At 37.9% G+C, this 25580-nt stretch overlaps 1 protein-coding gene across 2 annotated transcripts in view; it reads right to left on the reverse strand.

Annotated features, from left to right (window-relative positions):
• Positions 1–19528: 19528 nt before the first annotated feature.
• kif18a (kinesin family member 18A) overlaps positions 19529–25580 on the reverse strand; it is a 30772-nt gene continuing 24720 nt past the window's right edge. The window contains exons 15-18 of one of the 2 annotated variants that reach the window (XM_023284280.3): positions 24486–24867; positions 20829–20921; positions 20543–20640; positions 19529–20236 (exon numbers count right to left, since the gene is read on the reverse strand). In XM_023284280.3, the coding sequence (XP_023140048.2) occupies positions 20103–20236; positions 20543–20640; positions 20829–20921; positions 24486–24867 (707 nt within the window). In that variant the 3' untranslated portion in view covers positions 19529–20102. Of the gene's footprint in view, positions 20237–20542; positions 20644–20828; positions 20922–24485; positions 24868–25580 lie in introns of both variants that reach the window. The other variant, XM_023284279.3, reaches the window with a different exon arrangement.

The following is a 25580-nucleotide window of genomic DNA, read 5'->3' on the forward strand; positions in this document are numbered from 1 at the left end:
CAGCCAGATAACACTTGCAGCCCTCAGGCCTAATGCCCAAAAATGAGTCTCAGGTTCATTCAGTTTTTTTAGTAAAGGGCCTTGTACAAACTGTGGTCAGACAGACTGGACACGTTTCACCGTTGACAGGAAATCTTTGTCCGTTTTGGTTTTCTGTTTCTTTAAACATCTGTCACTTGCACCTTTTGCATTCCTGTGAAAATAATCACTAAGAAGGTTCTTCCGAGCCGTTAAAAAAATGAGAAGAAAGTAGTCTTATCACCCGCACACACTCCAACATGACTCGCGACTACACACCTGAATCACAGAAAAACTCCTTTTTCTCGCTCTCATCATCGTGTTGTTTTTGAGGGATGTATTAGTTCAAATCAAATTTAAAGATATCTTGACAAGGTGTCATAATTTATTTTGAATGTGACTGAAAAAAGCCACAAAATTTACATTTAACAACCTGCTTTAATTTGACGTTGGCAGTAGTTGCACACCTACAGGTGGGCACCTCTTAAAGGAGACACAGAATGTATCAGAGGGATCTCCAGATGATTAAAAAGAGAAAAAATTGTTTGGTTATACAAAAAAATTAAAATCCTGATTTCAGACTTTTCTCCAACATTTTCATTTCAACATAGTGGTCAAAATCATTTTTAATCATTTATAAAATTTCAGTCAAGCATCTGAAGTGAACTATGGCGTTGCTTTATTTTAAGGGTTTCACTTTGTGATATATATATATATATATATCTGTTTAACCACATATTTGCTGTTATTATCAAGAATTAATGTTTGAGGAAAAGCAGAAATGAAGCAAAGCATTCCCAATTTGACTATGTATGGAATGAGATGCTTAATGAACAAAATTAATGGATTCTTGGTTCTCCTTACATAAAAAAAAAAAAAAAAACACCCAGGAAACCTATTTCAGAAAACCACCTAATAATTGATTGGCTGGAAATATTATAAATATTATATAATGGCCAGTATGACCACAGGAAGGGGGCCTTTTTAATTGTGAGATGAATGTGTGTGTCACTGGGAACACGTGAGTCTGATTTTACTGCATTTTAATGATGCTATCTACTATTTTTTGCTCGTGTTCTTTATATATATATATATATATATATATATATATATATATATATATATATATATATATATATATATATATATATATATATATATATTTGAGAAAAGCGTCAAAGCACACCTGAGCTCACTAAGAGACATAATGGTGAGAACCAGTGCTTCACTCTGCCTTAAGAGATTTCAGCGTGTTGAATAAAAAGAAATCTCTGAGTGAATGCAATGACTCATCACCAGGGTCATTTGCCTTTCACTGCAAATGAGTGTGGGTGTCTGCCTAACTTGCAGTTATAAGCTGGATATTGTTTTTTAATCATTGGAGAGAGAGAAAAAGGGTGAGAAAGGGAGACCTTGGGTTTGTGTTTATGTGTACAGTATGCACGAAAGAGTGTAGAAGCACAAGTGTGTTATGTGTCTGTGTGTGTGTGTACAGTAACACTGAGGGCCACATTTGGAGTCTTTCAGATGGATTGTGCGCCCGGAGACACGCATGTTATTAATCAAACAGGCACTTTGGCCTGGAAGTGCAGTTTCCTGTCTTTTGACAGAGAAGCCCTCTGTGTGTCAGCAGTGAAGCATGCCTCTCTTTCTCATGTATTTGAGGGGGGAACGCGCCAAAAGTGGGAGGAGATATGATAAGTGTGGCTGGTGGCATATTCTGGCCGATTGCCTAAAGTTCACACTCTTATTTCAGGGCTGTTTTTAAGTGAAAATTTTTCAATCTTTCCAAAGCAGGTGCAATTTTTTGCAAGTTTTTGAAATTAAAGGCGACGGTAGGCAGGAGAAAATCTAATTAACCTCTATCTTCAGAAATCCAGCCCACATACAGCTAAAATTACATCCATGGTAACACTTCATTTGAAAGGGTGTGCATAAGGCTGGCATGACACTATCATGGAAACTCACATGAAAACTAATGTGATCATGAATTAAACTTCATGGTCTTTTATGACTGTTGCAACAAAGTGTCATGTAATTGTAAATGTCAACTAAAGCTGTCAGATGCTTTCAGCTGTACCATGACACTGACTGTGTAACATCACTTATTATATTGTTACACAACTTTCAAAGTATTTCACAAAATAGCCAATAAGAGTGTTAAAAAATGGAATAACATGTTTACACTTGTGCGTAATGTGGACGTAAAGTTCTGACAAAAACAATGCATAAAAATATATCACTATCTTCTGCATCCCTTTCCAAACCCATCAGCTACAACATTACAACCACTGATGCTTGATATGAAAACTTGGATCCTAGCGTTCATGTGGATGCTACTTTGACATGTACCATCCATCAAAACATTGTTGCAGATCAAGCACATCCACCATTGCAACAGAGCTACCTGACAGCAGCAGCCTCCCCCAGTACAATGATGTACCACACCACACCGCAAATAATGATCAAGGAACATGACCAAGAGACCAAGGTGTTGACCAAGACTCAAAACTCCCCATTCCAGTTGAGTATCCGTGGGATGTGCCGGATCAAGCCTGATCCACAGAGGCAAGACCTTACTACCCACAGAACCAATGTCAATGTCCCATCTCAGAGACACAAGGACGACCCCCATACCCTAAATGTACCGTGTGCATACCCTGATGGTCAAAGCTGGCCAATGTAATGCTAAAAAATGCTAACAAGAACAGCAACACCACTGAAGCACATCCGCCTTTATGTATACGACAGAGGAATCAAAATTTTTCATCCATCCATGCATCATCTATACACTGCTTAATCCTCATTAGGGTCGTGGGGGGGGAGTCTATCCCAGCTGACTTAGGGTGAAGGCAGGGGACACCTGGACAGGTCACCAGTCCATCACAGGGCTACATATAGAGACAAACAATCATACTCACATTCACACCTACAGACAATTTAGAGACATCAATTAACCTGAGCATATTTTTGGACGGTGGGAGGAAGCCAGAGAACCCAGAGAAAATCCACGTGTGCGCATGGAGAACATGCAAACTCCATGCAGAAATATTCCGAGAAGGCTGGGACACGAACTGGGGATCTTCCAATCTTCCAGCTGCAAGGCGAAGGTGCTAACCACCAAGCCACTGTGCAGCCCTCAAACTTTTCCACTCGTTTTAAATAAACTGTCATCAGTTTTGTCAATATGTAGCTATTTCAGAATAGTAAAAAAAACTGATACTGACTGGCATTACTGGCAGCACCAGAAGCCTGCTAACCAACACTTACTATCCAGTAAGATACTTTGCTAGTTAACGTGGTTAAGCCTTTAAAAGGAAGTCAGTTGCTGAAAAAGTCAACAAGAACTGCTAACTAATTTTAACTCGATCTGCCACAGCAGGGTTGTATGCCTCTACCAACCAATCAAACTGCAGCCCACGTTCACGTCAGTCCTAATTCTTATAACACATTCTGACAAAGTACCAAATTGTAGTCATAGCAGTCAACAGTGCTTCAAATATAGATGCCACTGCAAAGAAACTACAAATTCATACAACCTGACAGCACACACAATCTAAAAAAATTCCAGTTTAAGGTTGACATCGAAGATTAGTGTCACCAATTCCGTTTCCGACCCGCTGTGGTCACAACTTCCCCGAGAGTTTCTGAGTTATTACACTGAGTACGAATACGAATTCTTGAGCTGTGGCCAAAAATGTGTTGCGTGAAGTCGAATCAGTTCATCCTTGAAACCAAGTGAACATTTCAGCCATATTAGTTTACGTTTACGAAAATGGGACAAACAGACAGACAACCCAAAAATGGCGCAGAAGTATAAAAACTAGCTGACATATTATCAGAACTAACATACAAATTCCACTTACAATGGTACAAAAAGCCACATTCAGACAGACTCCTCTTGTCAACAACGCAAATGTGATCCCACTTGGAGAGACCGCATGAGTATGAAGGTACACAAACTACTACAGAATGTAGCATGAAATTAGAGCTGTCGTAATTTTACTGTGTTGTTCCACAATTATATTCATAATGTTCTATTCATCCTTAAACACTTACGCACGCAACCTATGAAAGCCCCACAGTCACTGGTCCAGAGAACAGCAACAGCATCAGTCGTTTTAATTAAATAACATTTTCATTGGATCATTTTGGCTGCTAGAGGGCAACAGAGGAAGCAGGAGCCACCCTCTTAGTAGGCGCTTGAATTAACTGTGAATTAAAATTACTTGCCTAAATTCTGGTAAAGTTTTACAAATATAAATCTGCCATGGCATGGCAGCCACGTAACTGCAAAATCTACTACTGATAGCAGCCAAGGACCTACATTGGTGATTATATCTCTCTCACCTCATATTTCCTGCCTCTTCTCTTCCACTGTTTAAAGAAAAATACTTACAACTTTATGATAAAAAGTGGAAGTGACCACTTACAGATATTTCTTTATATTGGTGATTTTTTTTGGTTGTACTACCACAAGTGACTACTGAGGAAAAATGACCGTATGGCTGAATTGCAGCGCTTTGTATAGCCGTCTCAACAGTCCTAATACTACCACGGATTCATCAACAACCCATCAGACCTCAACACTGGCTATTTGCTACCAAAAAATGTGCATGCAGCATTCCAGTAAGAAACATCCATGACTTTTGAATTATGTCGCTTTGTGCTGCTAACTTCAAGCTGAAGCCAAAGACAAACCTAACAAAACTTCCATCGGATCATTCTGGAAGACTTTAACAACTCTGGTGAGACTTTTTTGCTCCTGTTAGCAAGAATAAAGCAATTTAATTTCACCCTGGTTCTGCTTAGTGCCTCTGAAGCAACAGAAAAAAAAATTCAAAGAAATGCAGATGAAATATAATTAAAAGTAATGGCAAGACACTTGAGAGACAATGGAATTTACAGTGGGGAAGAGTATCAACAGAACTTGTGGCTTCTCCCATGTCTGTTATACGTCACAACCAAATATTTTGTACGTACCGATAATAACGATAAAGACGTTGAAGTTGTACTACCCTAACAGGTGCAACAAAACTTACAGGAGAGTGATGCAGATGTGAATCAAGCACAGTCTGTACACGCCCACACAGTCCTGAGAGGAGGTCTAATCAGGCAAAGCAAGTGAAAACACCTGTGTGGGTGTAACATGGATGTGGCTCAAACTTTATTTGAAACAAAACCAATTAGCCCTGAATAAAAAGTTACTCTCTTGTAGAATAAAAAGCATGTCAGAATGGATAAGGGGTCTGTGCTGAGATTACAACGCCTTCCCCCTGCAGGTAGTCCTCCTGCCGTTGTCTAAAGCAGCCTGTGTGAGACACGCATACGTTTTTCACTTAATTGGGCAGCGTGACTGTTTCGTGTTTAGCACTGTTGCTGCACAGAAAGTGGATTCTCAGATAAAGTAAAAACAAGTACAGCACAACTGTGTGGTGTTTGCATGCTCTATAGCGGTGATTCTGAGGGGTGCAGGATGGATTTTGTTCTTTAAATATTTGTTTTAAATTGTAAATTTCACCATCTCGAGTAACTATAAGTGTCAGAAGGTCCTTCCACTTGGTACTCCATCCCATATTCGGTTAAAAATATATATAAGGTATACACGGGAAGAGTATGACAATCCCTACCAGGGAGTGTTTGGTCAATGCTATCTCGGGTTCAGATCAGGTGCAGTGCACATCAAATAATGTGAAGGCTAGCTGTATAAAATCAAGCGTGTATCACTGTTCAGAATACGACATCGGTATCACTTTTTAAAACTGCCCATCTATCCAGCTATTGCATACGGCTGCTCATCTGAACACTCGAATTTGCTTCCTTGCATGTCAAATGAGGTTTGAAGGCACTTGAGAGCGTGTCGAGTTTCCTTCTTGTCTACACATGTCTAGTTTTGCAGCGCCTGACCACTCAGCAGTGCAGAATGAACACGCACAAACAACAGTTTTTGGCTTGTTAGCATTTGTTTAAACTGACTGTCTGGGGTGGTGCCAAGCGAAGGACGCAACGACGGGGATCCCTCGTTTTGGTGGAACGTTGGAATGCAGGGAGGCAAGAACTGTCAATAAAATGAATAATTCACTGAAAAAACAAAACGAGGTTTGCCTTAATGTGCAATCCAAATCCTCTACAAAAATTTGCCATGTGGTAGGTTGCTAGTCTGGAGACTGTTTGCCATAGCAAAGCGGAATTTGAAAACAGTGACATGTAGATGGTGAAAGGGGAAGAGAAAGCCGTGTGAAATACGCAGGCAATGGCAGGCTTATACCCACAAACTAAATCAGTCAGACTAGTGGATCCCAAAGCTAGCAAGTGTAAAGTTCACTCTCGAAAACTACATCTATTGATCAGGGCCGTAACCCGCACATATATTCGGGCTGTGACATAGCTTTGTTCTATGAATCACAAACCAAAAATATTACAACCATTGATATACTAATGCATGCATTGTCAAAATTAACAGCTTCTTCCCCACTGCCATCACCCTGATAAGCAGCTGAGCCATTCCTACACACTTGTACAATAGTCAGTATTCCCATGGACAAGTATTTTTGTTTTTTGCACCATCAACAGCATTCTCTGTTTTTTTGCACTGCATCATGCAATTTGCACTACTGTGTTTATAGCAATTATCATTCATGCACTACTATGTTCACATACTCCTTTCTAACTGTAAATTTCTGTATATATTGTGTTATATTTAATTTTGTTACTATTTTTCCCTCTTTGTTCCTCTTTCTATAGTTTCTTTATTTTTTGTTGTTCTCTTCCATATTCCTAGGGCAACACCAACAGCCGAAACCAAATTCCTTGTATGTTCTGTACGTACTTGGCCATTAAAGCTGATTTTGATTCTGAATTAATGTTTGTCTTCAGGTCCCACTGCAATTAAAGGACAGGAGAAATGCAAATAGCAATTTTTTTTTTACCACAAAGACTAAGTCTAATTCAAATCTAACACGTCTCTCTTACAAGCATCATGGCTCAACGTTGTCAAGTGGAGAATCCACTTGTTGGTGACTAACTTTAGGAAAGGAACAGTGCAAGCAAAGATGACAGAGCAACGGGACACTGAAAAACTGAACGAGGACCAGGGGAGGCTTTGACAGGGCATTTGGAGGGAACAGATGTGAAGAGCTGCCGGGAATCCAAGATCATTTGAATGTCTGAATATTCCCTAACCATCGTAAAGAGGTGGAGTCACCCATCCACTCAATGTGCAGTCTTTCGTGGAAGTTGCGGTAAACGGTAATGAGCACACACTCATGCACTGTGTAATAGCAGCAAGTTTGGGACTTAACCCTGTCTCCATGGCAATCGCTGCGATGATGACAAATTTGCTGGTTCAACAAACAACATGACAAAATCTGGAGCCTTAAATTGATGTCACGGTGCGCTTTAGTGATACAGACGTGACACATGTAACACAGAAGGGACACATTAACACAGGAGGACATTTCACACCGTGTGCCTCACGGACAGAATGAAACAGAATCGTTTTGTCAGAGTTTGTGTTTGCAGTCGGCGGGATCAGACTTTAAGTCAGCAAAGTACTTCAGTGGACTCTGCAAATCGTGAAATGTTTATTTGCAAGGCTACCTGCACCATACAGCTCATTCTCCTGAGGATGAGTCATCCACAGGCTACGTACAGTACATTTGAGGTGGGCTTTGGATAAGCTCCTGGAGGAGAATGTAGAGGGGCAAAGAACACTGCTGAGCCATCACAGATGTACTGATTTTCTGTCACATTGTTTCACAACAGGAGACATTACCTGGTAAAGGGAAGTGTAACTCTCACCCATCCCCCACGTTCACCACCGCACAAGGTCCTGTCAACAGTCAGCTACGTATTGATAAAGGGAGCTGGGTATTTTCTGACACATCTGTTTCTCACAAAATTTCTTCGCGGAGATCATAGCCCGAAAACGATGACACACACTCTCTCTATATATATATTTACTGACATATGATAACTGTACGTTGCAGTGATCATACAAAATGATCCACTCTTTGGTGACGTTCGACTGAGAAGGAAAAGCGCTTTGCGCCATCTGCCTTTCTATGATTTACCTTCCTTTCTTTTATGTAGCAGACTTGATACATAAAACGTCCTTGAGGATGGATATTTGCAGTTATTTCAGATTGACAAGGCCTCATTTTTACAAAGTCAATCAAACCACAAACCTCCTTTTCCTATTTTAAAAAAAATCATCTTAGGATACCAATATCTTTACAAAATCTGCTGCTTTTGTTAAAAAGATGACATTTGCCAGTCCACAGCTAGTATACTGTCATTTTACTGTTTGTCTGCTGAATGTCATAATAGCAAAATATGCCCACAAAATGAAGAAAATGACTCACTCCAATGTCCAGTTTTGTCTCCAAACCCCAAAAGAGAGAAAAGCACCAAATGCTGATTTTCAAGTTGCCTGAATATAGTTCACAAATCATCAAAATTACAGTTTTCTAAAGTCTTTCCAAAGGATTAATCAAAAAACCAAGTCAGTTTAAATCTCTGAAAAGGCATAAAAGCTGTGAAGCCTTACCTTATCCAGAATCACTGCACTGGACTGTCCTCTGTACTGAAGTAGCTCCCCAAATGCGCCACAAGTTTAATGAAAAATTCAGCTAATTTTATTTTTTTATGTCTATTTGTTTGCGTCCCACAGTGGGATTTACTGGACACAAATGTTGATGGTGTAAACAACAATCTTCATGGGCCTGTTTTACATGCCAAACCAGGTTGCATCCCAGGAATTTCCATAAACCCCATTTAAATATTTGCATTGAGCGTCATGTGACGGGACGACAAGCAAAAGCAACTCTTTTCTGCTTTTCTTACGATGCAGTGATTTTGGCTGAAAAATCTGAAAAATTAACCTCTTTCCTAAACAAGCCACATATTTCTATTTAATTGAGTTCTCCACAAAAGTCCCCCCCTCTAAAAAGACATGTGGAGGTGCATAAAATAATGAATATCAAGGCTGATCTTGACAAGTACTCGAAGCAGAAATATTTATTTTCATTTTTTGAGCAACATGACATACTGTAACCTTTGTGCACACATCCATTACATGTGCCTGCTTTTAGGTGTCATATACATAATAATTCTAGGTTAAAAGAGGCAAAACAAAAGCCAACGAAGACACTATTAGTGGCAAAAGGACAGACAGTACTGGTGGTCAGCTCTCCACGAGTTGTTCCACTCTGACATATTGCTTTAAGATATCAGGTCATCTAATTAGACAGGGGATGAAAAGTTCACAGCTGTGACGTGCGGCCTTGTGGGAGTCAGGAACATTGTAGGAGAGATCATACAGTTTGCTTTTATATGTAGTAGTCTGTGTCTCTCCTCTCAGCCACGCACGAATATAAAGGCTCATTTCAAACGCCGGATTTACCAAAACACAATCTCAATTTCATTTAGGCCAACACTCGTGGTTTATTTAATCAGAGCTGTAATAAAGAATCATAATTGATTGCATCAGTGCTTTGTGTGTGTGTGTGTGTGTGTGTGTGTGTGTTAGTGTGATGGTATCTAGGGGTGTGGCAGGTTAAATGTTGCAAACGCTTCACAAGCAAGTGCTGATGTTTCATCGACATGCGACATCGCTGTGTTGAGCAGCCTTGTCTGTTGTCTGTGTTTATAATCACTCTGAGTCTGCATGAGGTTTAGTGAAGGTTATTATCCCTGTAATGAGGAGCAAAAAAAAAACAAATAAGGTAAAACAAATTCCCTAATACGTGTTCCTCTGACTTGGTGATGTTAAATAAGACATCTACATGTAGTAACATACTGACAGTCAATCAAGAAAGTGCTCAGTCTTGAGGGTGAGACGCCATTAAAGTCACTGTGATCTTTGTTTAACAATACAAAAACAGAGTTAACAACTTTGTGACGCATTTGCACAGAGGTGTTTTTTACTAACAAATGACAACACATAGCATGTAATGTCTCTCAGAAAGCCAAGATAAAACAATGGGTCCGACATGATCTGAGATTCTACCTGCAGTTGCTAAGCAACACCCACCTCCAACCTCTCAATCTGTCCCATTGGTCAGCAGGAAAAACGCACAAGGCGCCCCATTGGCTAAGAGAAAGTTAATAAACTTTAGCCAAGACCTGCCTCCCTATGTGCGCACACACTCTCTCCCTCACACAATGAAGAGATTCTTGTGAATGAGAGCATGAGAGGGTGTCAGTGCTTGCGCAGTACAGTGCTGATATATGCATTGAGCTCCTGAGCTAAAAATAAAGATCACACTGAATGCTGTGCCACTGAAAGTTGCAAGACTGAATTCAAAGTGACAAGTCTAGTTCTCTCCAGACAGAGCAATGAGGTCCCACCCTCATAACAGATCCAGGATGGTTTTGTTTTTTACTTTAGTTTTTAGTGTAGAATTCTAATAAAAGATTGTTCCCAGTGATTCTCCATGTTTGATCAGCCTAAAAATGCAACAGAGGAAAGCCCAAAATATCTTTAAAATGTAATTTAAAAGTGGTATTCAGCAGCAGGTACAGATGTCTACAGCTCTATCAGATGGCCTCAACCATCTTCCTATAGATGAGACTATCATGTTCTTTTACATATATAGATGTTAACTTCAGTGTTATCTACCATTATTTAATCAATAAAAGTGGATATTGTATTGGTATTGTGCTGTGAATAATAGTTTGGTCAAGTTTGCATATGAGCTAGACTGGGAGAAGCAAGGCAATTATTCACTTATTATTAAGTTATATCTTTCATTTATTCACTGCACCTCACTAATTCCACAGTGTAGTCATTACTAACTATTCATCTTTTATTACATCATTACCTTTTGCCAATTTTAGCATTGCTCTAACATTTGTTTAGGTATCTATTTCAAGTGAGGATCAACCGATTATCTGCTTCGCCAATTATCAACTCTGATCTTCAGTATTTATTTGATTTGGAATATTTTCGCCAATTCCCAATTTAAAAAAATATCTTTAAAATGTGCTTTTTTTGGTCTAGATGCAGCTGGATGTCTCCATCTGTCATCACCATACTGTGGCCTCGAGCAATGCTCCACCCATAAACATTTCCAAAAAATGAGAGTTGGTGTTAATCAAAATTTCTATGCCAGGATTTTAATATTATTGCTAATGTAGATTGGCTCCAAATAGCAGTAACAGCCCTCCTTGATTACTAATCATCAGTATCTATATCCACCCTGAGAAAATCATACTGGCCAAGGCCTAATTTCAACCACTTACCTATTCCTTTTATGCTGGACTTGAGACCTCAATACACTGCACCTTGAGAAAAACAGAATGGAAACAGCATTAACAGTTTAACCATAGATGAAAAGCACTTGGAAAAAATAACCAAATACCACAAGAAGCAGTGAACATATCCATATCTGAATGAATTGCACCCAGTGTAATATAGTCTCAAGGTAATCACATCATGATAAATGCAATACAACGCAACCCACAAACTTTAGAAAACAGATTAATTAATAAAGAGGAATTGAGTAGATTTGTGGAAGTAAAGATGACATCTGGAAGACCTTGAGATAAAACTGCATGTCTGCTGGCAAAAATGCAACACAAAACCCTCATGTTACTGCAGTAAGCTGCAGGAAGGTTTAGCTGACACAGGACTGCTGGTGCACTGTTCCACTGTGCAGCAGTGATGCAAAAACATGGTCAACATGGAGCAGTCATGACAAGAAAACCTTACCTCATCAGAAAAGTCAGCATCTGAAGAGCACAAATCAACATTTGGATAAACCAGAGTCATTTTGGAGACAAGTGTTGTGGACAGATGGCGCCCAAATTGAGCTCTGTGTCCACAATAACCAAAGGTGTGTTCAGAGAAAATTAACAGAGCAGCATTCAGTGAAAGAAGACTTTGCCAGCTGTTAAGCATAGGGGTGGAAATATTCTGCTTTGGGGTTGTGAGCCAGCCGGCAGCACAGGAAACCTCACACAACCAGGGAGAATTATTTTCTTTCAGATATCATCAAATCCTGAATACAGTCAGTCAAGAAAGTGAAACCCAAGAGTCTAGCTTCTAGGACAGGACAGTGATTCAAAACATACCTCAAAATCCTTCAGGAACTACTTGAAGAAACACAAGCTGACCCTCACTTCCATGACCTGTATATGATTGAGAATTTGTGGTTAGATTTAAACATGCTGTGCGTAGAAGGCGGTCGTAAAATATCTCAGAAGTTCAGAAGAAGGACGAATGGCTGAAAAGCCCTAAATCAGGAGAAGAAAGAGTCTTAGCTGGGTCAAAAAGACATTTGCATGATGCAATGGGGTGGCTTTCACTCGAGCTTTTGTTCAAGCCAGAAAAACGGTTTCATTATTAACATTTTTTAGGTTCAGGAAATAAAAAGTAACTGCACAGAAAGTTTTATTCAGATGTATTCACTTCAAAACTTAGTTCAACGTAGTGGCCTTCTAGCTGGTAGCTTACTTGTTACCACTGTTCCCTCTAAGCTGCGTGCGTGAGCAATTGCGCACTGCTGACACGGTCTCCGCACACACAAAATCTGCGCTGCGCACAAAAAAAAAATCCAACCTAAATTGTAAATAAAATAAACACGTAACAATTCATTCTGTGCTATTTTTCAATGTGAGTCAGTGAGTGACCGGTGACTGGCTGCTGCAGCCAATGATGCGATTCACATACATATTTACCATAGACTGTATATAATGGTATTTACGCAGCTAATCAACGTCAGGCGTCCTTATGTGCAGCCACCGTTGTTGTCATAGATATGAATGAGTAGATAGGACACGCCCCTTTGAGCTGCGTGCTACTGCGAGGCTAAGCTAGTGGGGGCAAAGTTTCAGTGCATTCCGTTTATGTAGACGGCGTGAAAACGGAAACAACAAGTATGCCGGCTCACTGTGCTGCATACAATTACACACTGCGTCGTACAATTAAGACAGACAGTCTGAGGACTGAAATCTTCTAAGTTCTTGAGTAGTTCTCTGTTAGTTTGAACCTTCAGACAGTCTGAGGACTGAAATCTTCTAAGTTCTTGAGTAGTTCTCTGTTAGTTTGAACCTTCAGACAGTCTGAGGACTGAAATTTTAAAAGTTTCTCTGTAGTTCTCTGTTAGTTTGAACTTTCTGGTTAACAGAAGCCTTAAAACTTGTGACCATGAGTCTTGATTTCACATTTAGACTATCAATCTGAGTTCTTCTCAGACCTTCACCTGCGGGTTTTTTAGAAATCCTCAACAAACTTTGATTCTCTTCACTGAACAGTAAAGTTTATGGAGATCAGAAGGTAACATTAGTTTGATCAATGCCTTCAACTACTAGTAGACTTTATCTGGAAAGCAGTTTTCTGAAATGAGTTCTTAGTAAATCTATCCACAATCAAACCAAGAACATAGAAAGAGGAAATGTTTGAAGAAACAACTTGATGTTTTCATTTCAGACTAGAAAACGCTTGAAGACCTTTATCTGTTTTTGCTCTTTTTGATTGTTTTATTGTCTCTTCTGTTTAATTTGATCTTCTAAAGTCTAACTGGTGTCTTTTGAAATGTTTCGTCTTTAGTTTGATTCTTCTTAAACGTTTAGTTTTGCTCTTTTCTCACCTTTTATTCTTTTCTAATGTCTGATTTGATTTCCAAATGTTTTGTCTTTTTAATGTTTAATTGTTTTTTTAAATGTTTTATCGGCTTGTTTGAGTTTCTTTTTCTTTCCCAATATTTAATGTTTCAATGAAATCTTTAAGGTTTTTCTTTTTAAATGTTTTACCACCTTCTAATGTTTAATTTTCTTTTTAAATGCTTCATTGTATTTTCTGTGTAATTCCTATTTGAAGTTTTATTGTCTTTAAGATGTAATTTTCTAATTAAACATTTAATTTTTTAATTAAATGTTTTGTCTTTTTTTTTTTGGCCTTTTTTAGCTTTTTATTGGATAGGTGTAGTGAGAGACAAACAGGGGAAAAGAGTCAGGGGGAAGACTTGCAGCAAAGGGTCGTGAGCAGGATTCGAACCCAAGCCTCTGCGTCGGGGACCAGCGCCTGTACATGGGTCACCCGCTTAACCCGTTGAGCTATACAAGTACCCATGTTATGTCTTTTTAAAGGTTTAATGATCCAATTAAATGTTTTGCATTTTTTAAAAATGTTTAACATTCTTCTTGTTTAATTGTATTTTTTAAATGTTTAATTCTGGAAAATATTTTATCTGTAATTTTGAATATTTGTATTTTAAAAATTTTGTTTCATTTCATAATGACATGTATTGTATATTGCTGAATTATCTCATTCAATATTTTTGTCTGTTTAATAGAGTTAAACATTAAATTACATTAAATTATATTAAACAGACAAAATATTGAATGAGATAATTCAGCAATATACAATACATGTCATTATGAAATGAAACAAAATTTTTAAAATACAAATATTCAAAATTACAGATAAAATATTTTCCAGAATTAAACATTTAAAAAATACAATTAAACAAGAAGAATGTTAAACATTTTAAAAAATGCAAAACATTTAATTGGATCATTAAACCTTTAAAAAGACAAAATATTTAATTAGATTATTAAACATTTAAAAAGACAAAACATTTAATTAAAAAATTAAATGTTTAATTAGAAAATTACATCTTAAAGACAATAAAACTTCAAATAGGAATTAAACAGAAAATACAATGAAGCATTTAAAAAGAAAACTAAACATTAAAAGGTGGTATATGTACATATAATTTAATTGTATTTAATGTTTAACTCTATTAAACAGTCAAAATATTGAATTAGATAATTTAGCAATATACAATACATGTCATTATGAAATTAAACAAAATTTTTAAAATACAAATATTAAAAATTACAGATAAAACATTTTCCAGAAATAAACATTTAAAAAATACAATTACACAAGAAGAATGTTAAACATTTTTAAAAATGCAAAACATTTAATTGGATCATTAAACCTTTAAAAAGAAAAAACATTTAATTAGATTATTAAACCTTTAAAAAGAGAAAACATTCAATTAAAAAATTAAATGTTTAATTAGAAATTACATCTTAGATTTCTTAAATCTTTTTAATAATAAAGCTTTTTAAAAGTTTTATTGTATTAATTTTTTCCCTTTGATTGAATTGCTTTTTGTTATGTAGTTTATTTTTTTAATCTTCTTTTTCTGTCAAGATTTTAACCCCAACCTTAAAAATGAAATTAACCCTTAAATCACAATGAAAATACTTCTGTTGTCACAATCATGAGTTAGTCAATTATTCGGTTTATCAATTCAACTTTATTTGTTTAGCACCTTTTACATAGATGACAAAACTAAACAAGCAAAGAGAAAAAACTATGATTAAAACTCAAAAACATTAAAAAAAAAAAAACAAAAAAAACTTTTAACATGGTAATAAAATATGTTGTGTCCAGGGGATGGAGGGAGTTTATTGAAGTGTTCTTGGGCTCACATGGGAAATCATTTAAAATATAAACTTGATATTCAGTCTAAGGAAACTGCAGAGCGACAGAAGAACCAACAATATCTCCTGTTTTCTCCTTTAATGAGTCGACTCTTCTTGTGCTTTCAGACCAAAGAACTACAGACTCTTCACAACCTGCTCAAACTCTTGGTACAGGACCTCACCACACGGGTCAAGAAGGTTTCTGTCTCATTTCTACTCTGAAGCTCACCTTCTCCTGCTCAAACTGCTGACAAATGTTTCTGCTGCTCTAAAGTCTGGTCTCCAGAACTTCCTAAAAACTCTCAAAGTCTCTTCTGCTGCAGGTTGCTTTGTAGAACTGTTGCAGAAAACCTCACTAAACCACATGGAGGGGCCTCAAGATAGTCGTCCAAATGAAACCATACAAAAACCAAACTAACACAACCCAAATGCTAAAGTCTCCTGCAGCCTACCAGAGAACCTCTGAGAACAGAGAATCAGGACAGGAACTCTTACCTTCTGGACAACCAACATTGGTTCACAAACAAGAATACAGAATGTGTCTGACCAAAAACCTCTGAAGACTCACTACAGCCAAGATAAAGACACAACTCAGCTGTACCAAATCCACTAATCACTGCACACATTAGCATCATGTGCTAACTGTGGCTAAAGAACCACATTTACCAAGACAACTATCCAGTACAAAGCCCTAAAACACACCAAGAAACACATTAAAGACGATTTTACTGCTGGAAGCTGCAAGCCAACGCCTAAAGAACAAACTGAAGCAATGGAGCCAAACCGAGTTCTGTGGTGAAGAGAAGCAGAGGAAATGTTTGTCTGCAGCTAAATAAAGCAGGAAGACACTGAGCTGCTCAGGTGTTCCTGATAACAACAAGCTGCTGAGGTGTTCCTGATAACACTGAGCTGCTCAGGTGTTCCTGATAACACCAAGCAGCCACCTGGACAGCCAATAGGAACACAGCTTACTGGGAGTCCAGAGGGCTGGCTTAGTGAAGGAAATTTAATTTAAAGTTGAAGCAGAAAGTTAACAAAGAAAGTTGAAAACCACCTTCTGATACCTGAAATCTCTGAGTTTTCACACAAAGAACACCTGAACATGTCAAACTGGCTTCATAGTAGAACCATCATTGTAAAAACGTCATAGTATGGTGTGTTGCTCAAAAAACATTAGGACCCGGCTGTCAGGGGACAAACATGTAAGAAACATGAGAACAGAGAGAACCCAACCAGTAGGTCACAGTTTATCATCCCCCAGTCATCTCCTGAAGTCCATATGGTGAGAGACATCAGTATCTGGTTGTTAATTTACCAGAGGATGCTTAGAATCATGCTGATGTGGTCTGTACTCTACAGTATTTTAATGACTCAATAAATGCCTAAGTCAACCCGCCCGGCCAGCAGGCAGATGGGTCCCCCCACATTAGAGCCGGGTTCTGCTCGAGGTTTTTTTCCGTTAAAAGGGTGTTTTCCTTGCCACTGTCGCCCTTTGGCTTGCTCTGGGGGTCAGGCATATGGGTTCTGTAAAGTGTCTCGAGACAATTTGACTGTAATTGGTGCTATATAAATAAAATTGAATTGAATTGAATTGTTTTATTTAAAATGCTTTTTAGTTTTTAATAAACATTTAACAGCCTATATGTAATCAATAAATGGCCTTTGCCTATCTTAAGAAAAATTCACTCAGAACTCTGATATGTTAACAGTACTAAATAAATCAATAAATACATGCATACACACAAAAATAAGTTAATACATTAACTGTGTTAAGATTTAGATTTAAAAGAAAAGTTGTTTATGTTTTTGCAGAATCCAGTATTGCTCACTGGTTGGTCATTACATTTTGTTAGTTTGATTTAACTGTTTAAAATGATGCCACCTCTTTTCAGACAGAACCTGTGATAATAAAACAATACAAAATTTTTAGTTCCGTGTTAATAAAGCACTTAAAGCTTTAAGTATGGCTAAATGCTTTTTTCAGAATTAAATATATCACTCCTTAGGTAGTAGTGGCCCCAAGTTCAGTAAAGTTGGAAAGATATTCACAGATTCGGACTTCCAGCATCAATAACTCATTAGATATAGGTTGTCAAAACATAAACGGTGCCTCTTTCCCATTGTTGCAAGGCAGACAATGTGCTACAAGCCCAGTTTTATCAAAAGTAGCTGTCTTTCAAGCTACAGGAATAACATTGGTGTCTATGGAGTGAACAGGGTCCGTCTGCAATTTGCAAAACCGCTGTAACAGTAAAGAGAGACAAATATTCAATAACTTCACTCTTATACATTGTAGTGTCACTAAAATCACTGCAGCCTTCAACTAGCTCCTGTTGACAAAGTGTTTTAACAGAAATGTAAATGCTGTAATTTGATTCTTTTAATGAACCATGTAACTTGAATGGATGTGATGCTGGTGTGACCACAGTGCACACGTCTGATGTTGCTCACAGTGGTCCAAGGGACGCTCAGGGAGTTTGTGTGTTTGCTCACACTCATGAAAAATTAGAGGGAACATTGCTTGTTACCTTAATTACTAAACTTTTGCTTACCTGGGTTGGGTCGTGATGGCAGCAGGGTAAGCAGATCATCCATGTCTGATGTCTGAGCTCTTCACCCTGTTTCCCAGGATGAGACCAGATGCCCTACAGAGGAAACCCACTTCCTTCCAAAATCTCTTTCTTTCAAACACTACCCCGAGGACGTGACCACGGATAAGTGTAGGAAAGTAGATCAACTGGTAAATGGAGAGCTTTGCCTTCCAGTTCAGGTCCCTATTTTTATGACAGTCCAGTACGACAGCTACATTACTGCTAACATTGCATCAATTTGTATGTTCACGTCACACTCCATTGTCTTGGTAACTGTGAGCAAAATCCCAAGATACTTAAACTCCTTCTCTTGGGGCAGCAATTCATCCCTAACCCAGAGGGACTGCAGAGATATGTCCCTGGGTACAAGTACCCCTGGCTGGGAATCACTGGTTCAAAGCCATATCTAACGCTTTAGACAGCAGTTTTGGGATTATTGGCAACATCACTTTCAAAATCAAAGGCTGGTCATCATCGGAGGTTCACCAGAGGCTTTAAACTTTCGTATGATACACGGATCACTCTTTAACTTGGAATGGTGGTGGGCAAGAAACTTGTGCGTCTGAAGATGAAGTCTACTAATGCTCACCTATTCTGCACCCAACTTTATGATTTGGTTACAGAAAATGTCTGCTACAAGGATTTCTAAACTTTTCAGCCCCACTCCCCTGAAATAACAGTTCCAGACACTCATTAATGCTAACAGGCCTGTCCAAACAAAGGCATAAGTTCAATATCATACTGAATAACCAATATAGGTCAGTAGCAGAATAAATCAGTTAAAGTAATTTCCATTTATAATGTGTAGTACTGAGTTAACGCTAAACAGGAGCAGGTTTGCTTTAAAATCATTTATAACATTTATGGCAATTGTAATTGTCTTGTTTTAATTTGATGGGGGTTTTGGGAACCACTTGTCTACTATACAATTAGGAAGACCATATCTGTCCAAATCCAGTGTGCAGGATAAATCTGAGCGTCACAGTATCACCACTTCATCTTATATTTACCTCACTTGTCTTTCAAGCATTTCATCTTTTAAACTGTCTGGCATTCGCCCTACCATCATCTCTTTTTTCTTTTACATATTTACACAATATTTGGTGGCTGCAAAATTGAAAATTGTGAATAAAATATAAAAAGAAAAAAAACCCACTTACTTCCTGACTGAATGTGGAGTCTGGGCTGTGCTGAATGGTGAAATACATGTATTGGCATAGACAAACAGCATCCCATCGATCAGCTTTCAGAGTCCACCTCTTTTCTTAAAGACATTTGAAATGGTTGCTTTTTCAAATATGAAAGTTGCGTGCAAGTCACTCCTCGGTCAGTTCAATTTTTTTGCCATTGTATTTGTTACTTCATTTGTTACTTCTGAGTCTGTGCGACATCGCTTATTTAGTGTCAGAACGTCTCGTATCCGAAACTTCATTGAAAAACGCACTGAGACACAACGTCAATGGCACAAAAAGCAGATATTAGATTTTAGAAAGGGATTTATTCATTGAAAAACAGCGGCAAATTCTGTTACAAGCACTTTTATGATCATATACCTATAACCCCATGTTATTAACTGTACAAGGTAAAAAATAGAAAGAAAAACACACAAAAATACAAACAGCTCAGAGTGGAGCAGTTTTAGCTTTATTATAGCTGCCCTGGGAATTGTGGTCGCCGAAAAGACGATAGTTCAAAGTATATAATGTACGTAAAACCAGAACATTCACAGGACATGTTGCTTTATTTTTTGTTAGTGTGTACATGACTGTAGAATCTAAAAAAAAAAGTTAAAATTGATGTAATCAGTCGGAAAGAGAAAGAGCAATCTAAACAGATGACCAAACCTATACAACGTTTATGTACAGTCAAGTAAAATTCCTTTAAAAAAACACATCAGTGCAACTAATATTACATTTGATGTTACTACATTTCCACAGTAAAACCCCAACATTTTGAGAGAATTGTTTTTGAAGAGGTGAATGTGGATGGACCGAGGTGTAGAGTGAAAATGTTCATGAAGGCCAAATAGTGTGATTTGAAAATATTGTTCCTTCACATCCGCTTGGCCACTCGTCTTAAGTGTTGGGATGTCTTATAGAAAATAGATTTGGATTTCTGAGGTTCAAGGAGGTTGAGATTTCCTTCAGAAATGCTCCTCACAACTCTCCGGGGTTTGTTCTCCGAACCTGACGACAGACACCCAACAACAATAGTGTCAAGAATAAACACTTCTCCATTCCTGATAGTTCTGAATAATGACGCAGACTGATCAATGAGGCCATATGTAACATGAAGAAATAAAAGCATGGCTCTGTTACACATACAGCAGGTACAGTCTCCAGTTATCCAAGACATACAGGACACAATAATTATAGTTGCTTTTTGGAAATAATATCTGGTGTGTGCACACGTCACGACAGTTTGCAGTGTCAGATGTTATGTGTATTTTTTGTTGTGGATGTCACCTTTAGCTGCACTTTGTTGACACTTACCAGCAAAACGATGCACTCTGAGGGGAGCTGGGGCCACTGAAGGGTCTTTCTTTATGCGCTTTGGTGCAGAAAAATCCTGTGTTGACTCTTCTCTGATGCTGCTACAGGAAATACAACAAAGAGAAAATCAGCACAAATCCCTCATGATCTACACTGAATTTGCATCATGCTAACACTTGGTTAGCTATAGTTATGAATTATGTTAGTTATAACTATGTGTGTACAGGAAGAGGCATCACAGTGTGATTTACACAAATATAAGACAAAAACTAAGAGTGTACATTACCGGTTAAATTTACGCTTTCCTTGTGCAGCGGACGTCATGCCCATGTAGGTCGGGTTGGCTCGTCTCACATCCTGCAAGGACAGGATCTGTTGTCTGCAGAGTAAAGGTTCATGTTACCATGACATCTCTGCTGTTTGGACTTCACGTAGGAATAAGGAACATTTTTCCTTCAAAATCAATGACTAAAAAAATATATCTTAGAACTAGAAACTTGTTTGGTAAGTTTTGCAGAATGTATATCCAAATCTGAACTTGATATCTGACGCATCAACAACGTTTGCATATCCAAATAAATCTGAAGCAGCATTTCTGCCGCTATTACACCATCACACATAAAATGAAGAGATTAGTGTTAAATGATTCAATAAAAGATTACAGTATCCTGTTTTACAGACACTAACAGACTACAAGGTTCACATTTACCAGTTCGACCTCAGGCATGGATGAATTAGTTATATTAGACATTTTACCCCTATAAAATTAGCTTCTAGCTCAAATTCCTCCAGCTGGTCCATGTTGATCTGTGGTTTGAATTAACAAGTGCATACATTGCTTTATTCTATTGCAGAACACAGTGTTAACATTTTTGAGACCGACTATGTGACTGAGTGATTCCTATGAGATGTTGGTGGCTTCCAAAAACAATCCCAGGCTATGAAAACCCTACCTGAGGAAATCTACTGGGTAAAATGGGTATCAGCTTTTAATGTAATTAACATTAACCTGTAATTATCCACCGTTAATTAGCTTTTCTCATTCATTACTCAGCCAGGCCTCTATATTTGGTTGTCTGTCTGATACACTTTGCATGAACTCTGTACAGAGAATTGCCACTCATCCACCTGCAGCTCTGAAAAAAAAAAAAAAAATCATTTTTTCTACAGTTGTCAGAATAAAACTAATGCACTCAGTGACTGAGTCACTTTTATATTCGGTTCATCATTTTGCATCACCTACAATGGTCTTGAACTAAGAAATTGTTTCAAAGGTAAAGCTTTTTCTTGCTGTCTAAATGCAGTCATTCTCCTTTGAGATTTGACCAGTCCTGTCTCAGGACAACTTTGTTGTCAGGTGCTAAATGCTCTCCTGAAGTCTGGATTAGCTCCAATCTTTCGTATTTGAGGGAAACTAGCGCTTCGTGATGCAGTGTGTTTGTGGGGATGTTTTGAAGCAACTTGTTTTGTTTGGGAAGCAGTTTTATTGTTTGAGAGGATAGGTTCCGATTTTGAGGTTGGTTAGGAACAAATTTATCTGACAAATAAAATGATCCCCATTTTGTTTGCCACTTCCAGCTGAAGACACGAAAGCGCTGCTCAGCTTAGCTGACTTAAGCCTCTTGGCCCAATGTTCCAGTCCGGAAACTTGCAGCTGGTGAAAATACTTATACTATTTGCAACTCTGGTCTCCGTCTTGTTTTGAATAAGGTCGGGAGGATTTACCACCTTTGCATGGTTTAGTTACCATTCAGAGTGCTTTGAAAGATTCAGTGGGCAGCCAGAGGGATGACTTTCAAGAAAGCTTTGAAACATTTCATGGAACGGATTCAAAAGATGCCTGTGTTAGTTCCCCCGGAACCAGTTTTTAAATATACAATAGATTTTGCGCAATTAAATAAATTCTGTCAAGTCAGAATGTGTGCTGCTAGAGCTGTCTGGGTTAAAAAGCATGAATATTTAACCGCTGTTGATTCATTGTTCTTTCGTTTGGCATTTTAGCACTAAAGTTACAAATAGATTCTAAAGAATCAGCTGTTGTTTGGAAAAACAAGCCAAATACTTCATTTGTTGTGGTAGAAATTACAAAAATTAATGAACTTTAACATGAATTAAAGTGCCCTAGTTAATTCTGACAACCTGTAGCTCCAACCTGAAAATGAAATGAACAGCAGAAGATCTGAAATGATGACTTTAGATTGATCATGACTGTTGTGGAACATTGAATAACAACTGTTTATTACTGACTTTTACACCCGATGCTTCTAAAACTACTTGATCCAAATAATGGACATCCTGACTCATAACTATGAGCTTAATGTGTTAAAAATATGGATCTGATGTACACAAAGCTGCACTGGGACCACATGTAAAATGGTCCCAGGGCCTACAACTAGTTAACTTAACATTAGTGAACTACAGCTGATACAATCTTCAGTGACTGCTGGTGAAATTGGTCATTTTACTTGGCAAAAGCAGCAGTCAGCAGGGTATAAAAATGAAAAGCCTGCTAGCAATATCACCATGTTTTCAAAATTGCCCTTTTTGATAACAAATAACAGGGCAAAATGAAAGTCCAATAATGGCAGTTAGCTAAATGATTCCAGGTTTAGTGAACTGACAACTGGCTAAAAATAGAAACAGAAAACTCAGTGAAGAAGTCCCTAACGGAGCAAAACTCCATTTAGAGATATTTATGACATTCATAATTTGTGTTTGCTAATAAAAACTTCAAAACAGTTCATTCAGAAAGTCCTCAAGTGAGGAGTAAATTCTGAATTAAACTCTCATTATATATTCTTGCAGATTATGACATTAGGAAGGAATGATGGATCAGTTAATTTAGTTACGTCTTGAATTACCTCTCTCTCATGAAGTCAATTAATACAGTAAGTGACAAAATATTTAATTTTTGTATTTGTGTGTGCTGTTTTTTTTTGTCCATTTACATTTACCCACCTTACCTTTTGTAAAACATTTTCATTCTCTTTATCTGGACAAGAACTTAAGTGATGAATAGTGTATGCTGCCAAGGTACTGGTTATTGATCAGCTAATTGCATGCTAGTCAAGACATCAACAATATTATATCAAATCAGGGGGGCTTGGCCAAGAGACATGAGAGTGCTTGTGAGTTTAGCTTGCAGAGAAGGATAATAAATATGTAAAAAGATAGCAAAGTAGGTGGAGTTAATGGCAGGAAAACGGGCTTTAGAAAAGAGACTTTCTTGATTAATGATATAGTATGTCCATGAGAAAATGCGTAATTTTCCTCCCCGTCAAATATCTGTTCTGTGTGTCAAACAGGTGAAACTGATAGCTCTATTTTAAGGAGTCCAATTAAAAATAGTTCCTGATTCATGTTTTCATTGGTAAAAAAAAATGCATATTAAGATAAATTTGGTTGTGATAAGTTGTGGCAGCTGTTGATGAATTTGGCTTTTAAAAACATGTTGGTTATGTCCGTTTTGGTTTATGTTGTGAAGCATTTTATTTGGTGTTTCCCAACGTCTTTCAGTTGCCATTGAAAAAGAGTGCTTCCTTTAGTCTTTCTTACAGTATTTCTTGATGAGGAATGTGTGCACCATTGTAGCAGTCAATTTCAGACTGATGTAAGTTCAGTAGATGGACAGAAAGTCATGGGTCAAAGATCTCAGCCTTTCTGACAATGTTCCCCAACAGACTTAACAGACTAGCTAAAGAATTTCAGTCCAAACTGGAGTTTCTGCAAAAAATGAGCAACATTTATGTCCTGGAATGCTTAAAAAGGGAATCGCTGTCATATAAAAGCACAAGCACTGTTTTACATGTTAGAAGTTTTGAGTTGTAAAATATCAAAGAAGCAGATCTAAATTAAGAAAATCACAGAGAATGGCTAAAACTAACTGGGTCTCAGACTAAATATAATGCTAAATGTCTAAAAATGAATAGATTTTTTTTCTCACCTTTTGGTAGGTATCTGGTTCACCTCACTGGCCTTGGGAGGATGCTTTAGTTGGCTTGGACCTGAGAGGTCAGAGGATGTTGATGCTTGACACAGACTGCCAGTGCTTATTATGATGGTTTCATTACATGCAGTTTGGTCATCTTTGTCTAGAACTTCAAAGGTCATGTTGGGATCCATGGTGCAGGAGGAGCTCAGCAGCCTGGACTGAACAGTTTGTTGCACAGGTTCTGGTGTGCACTGAATAGGGCATATGCCCTCTTCAAACACTTGGCTCCTGGCAATGGTCCGCGGGCTTTGTGGTGGGAGTAACGCAGACAAATTTCTCCTAATGGGCATTTTGGGTGGTGGTTCCTTTGTCATATGTGTTTGACTTCCTCTGCCTTGAAAACCAAACAATCAACAGTTACTATCAGTGAAACAATCCAAAGCTGCAATGAAGTCAATTCATCTGAAAAAGCACAATACTAAACAAAAGAAAGACAACACAGGCACAAAAGGGAGCTGATAAAGTTTGATTGTTACTTATTTTCTTGGAAAGTTCAACAGAGAAATACTTGAGATTTGAAAGTCATCAGGAGCTTAAACTAGGAACTGTTTAAGGACAACTTTCATATACCAGAATTATATGGTTCCTTATCAAAAACTAAATATTTGAACAGTACAAATGAGAGCCAAAGTAGACAGAGAGCCCTACTGTAAATTAAAAGGGGACTGTCCGTGCATGCTGCTCCCTGTATCCTGCATTTGTCTGCTCATTGTGTATCCAGTGTTTATTACTCCAGATGTTGTGTGTATTGTGTACTCGCTGGTCAAAATGCCACATGACGTAGGACGTTGTATGGCAGCAATGTCTCCATGATGCTTTGTGATGACTTTATTTGCTCACAGAATCACCCCTGTAACTGATATTACTTCAGTTCAAAGGGATACTGTTATCTTTCAGACAGATTATTTTGCAGGGTCATTCATCCGTTTGCAGGAAGACAGAAGGACCACGTGTGGAAACACATCATTATATTATAAAGGTTGTGCCACCTGCATTGCCTTGATAGACACTTAGCAACTGATTTTGCCTTTGATAATTACCATGTCT

This window comes from Amphiprion ocellaris, chromosome 1, assembly GCF_022539595.1.
Source record: "Amphiprion ocellaris isolate individual 3 ecotype Okinawa chromosome 1, ASM2253959v1, whole genome shotgun sequence".
In the NCBI taxonomy this organism is placed as follows: domain Eukaryota; kingdom Metazoa; phylum Chordata; class Actinopteri; family Pomacentridae; genus Amphiprion; species Amphiprion ocellaris.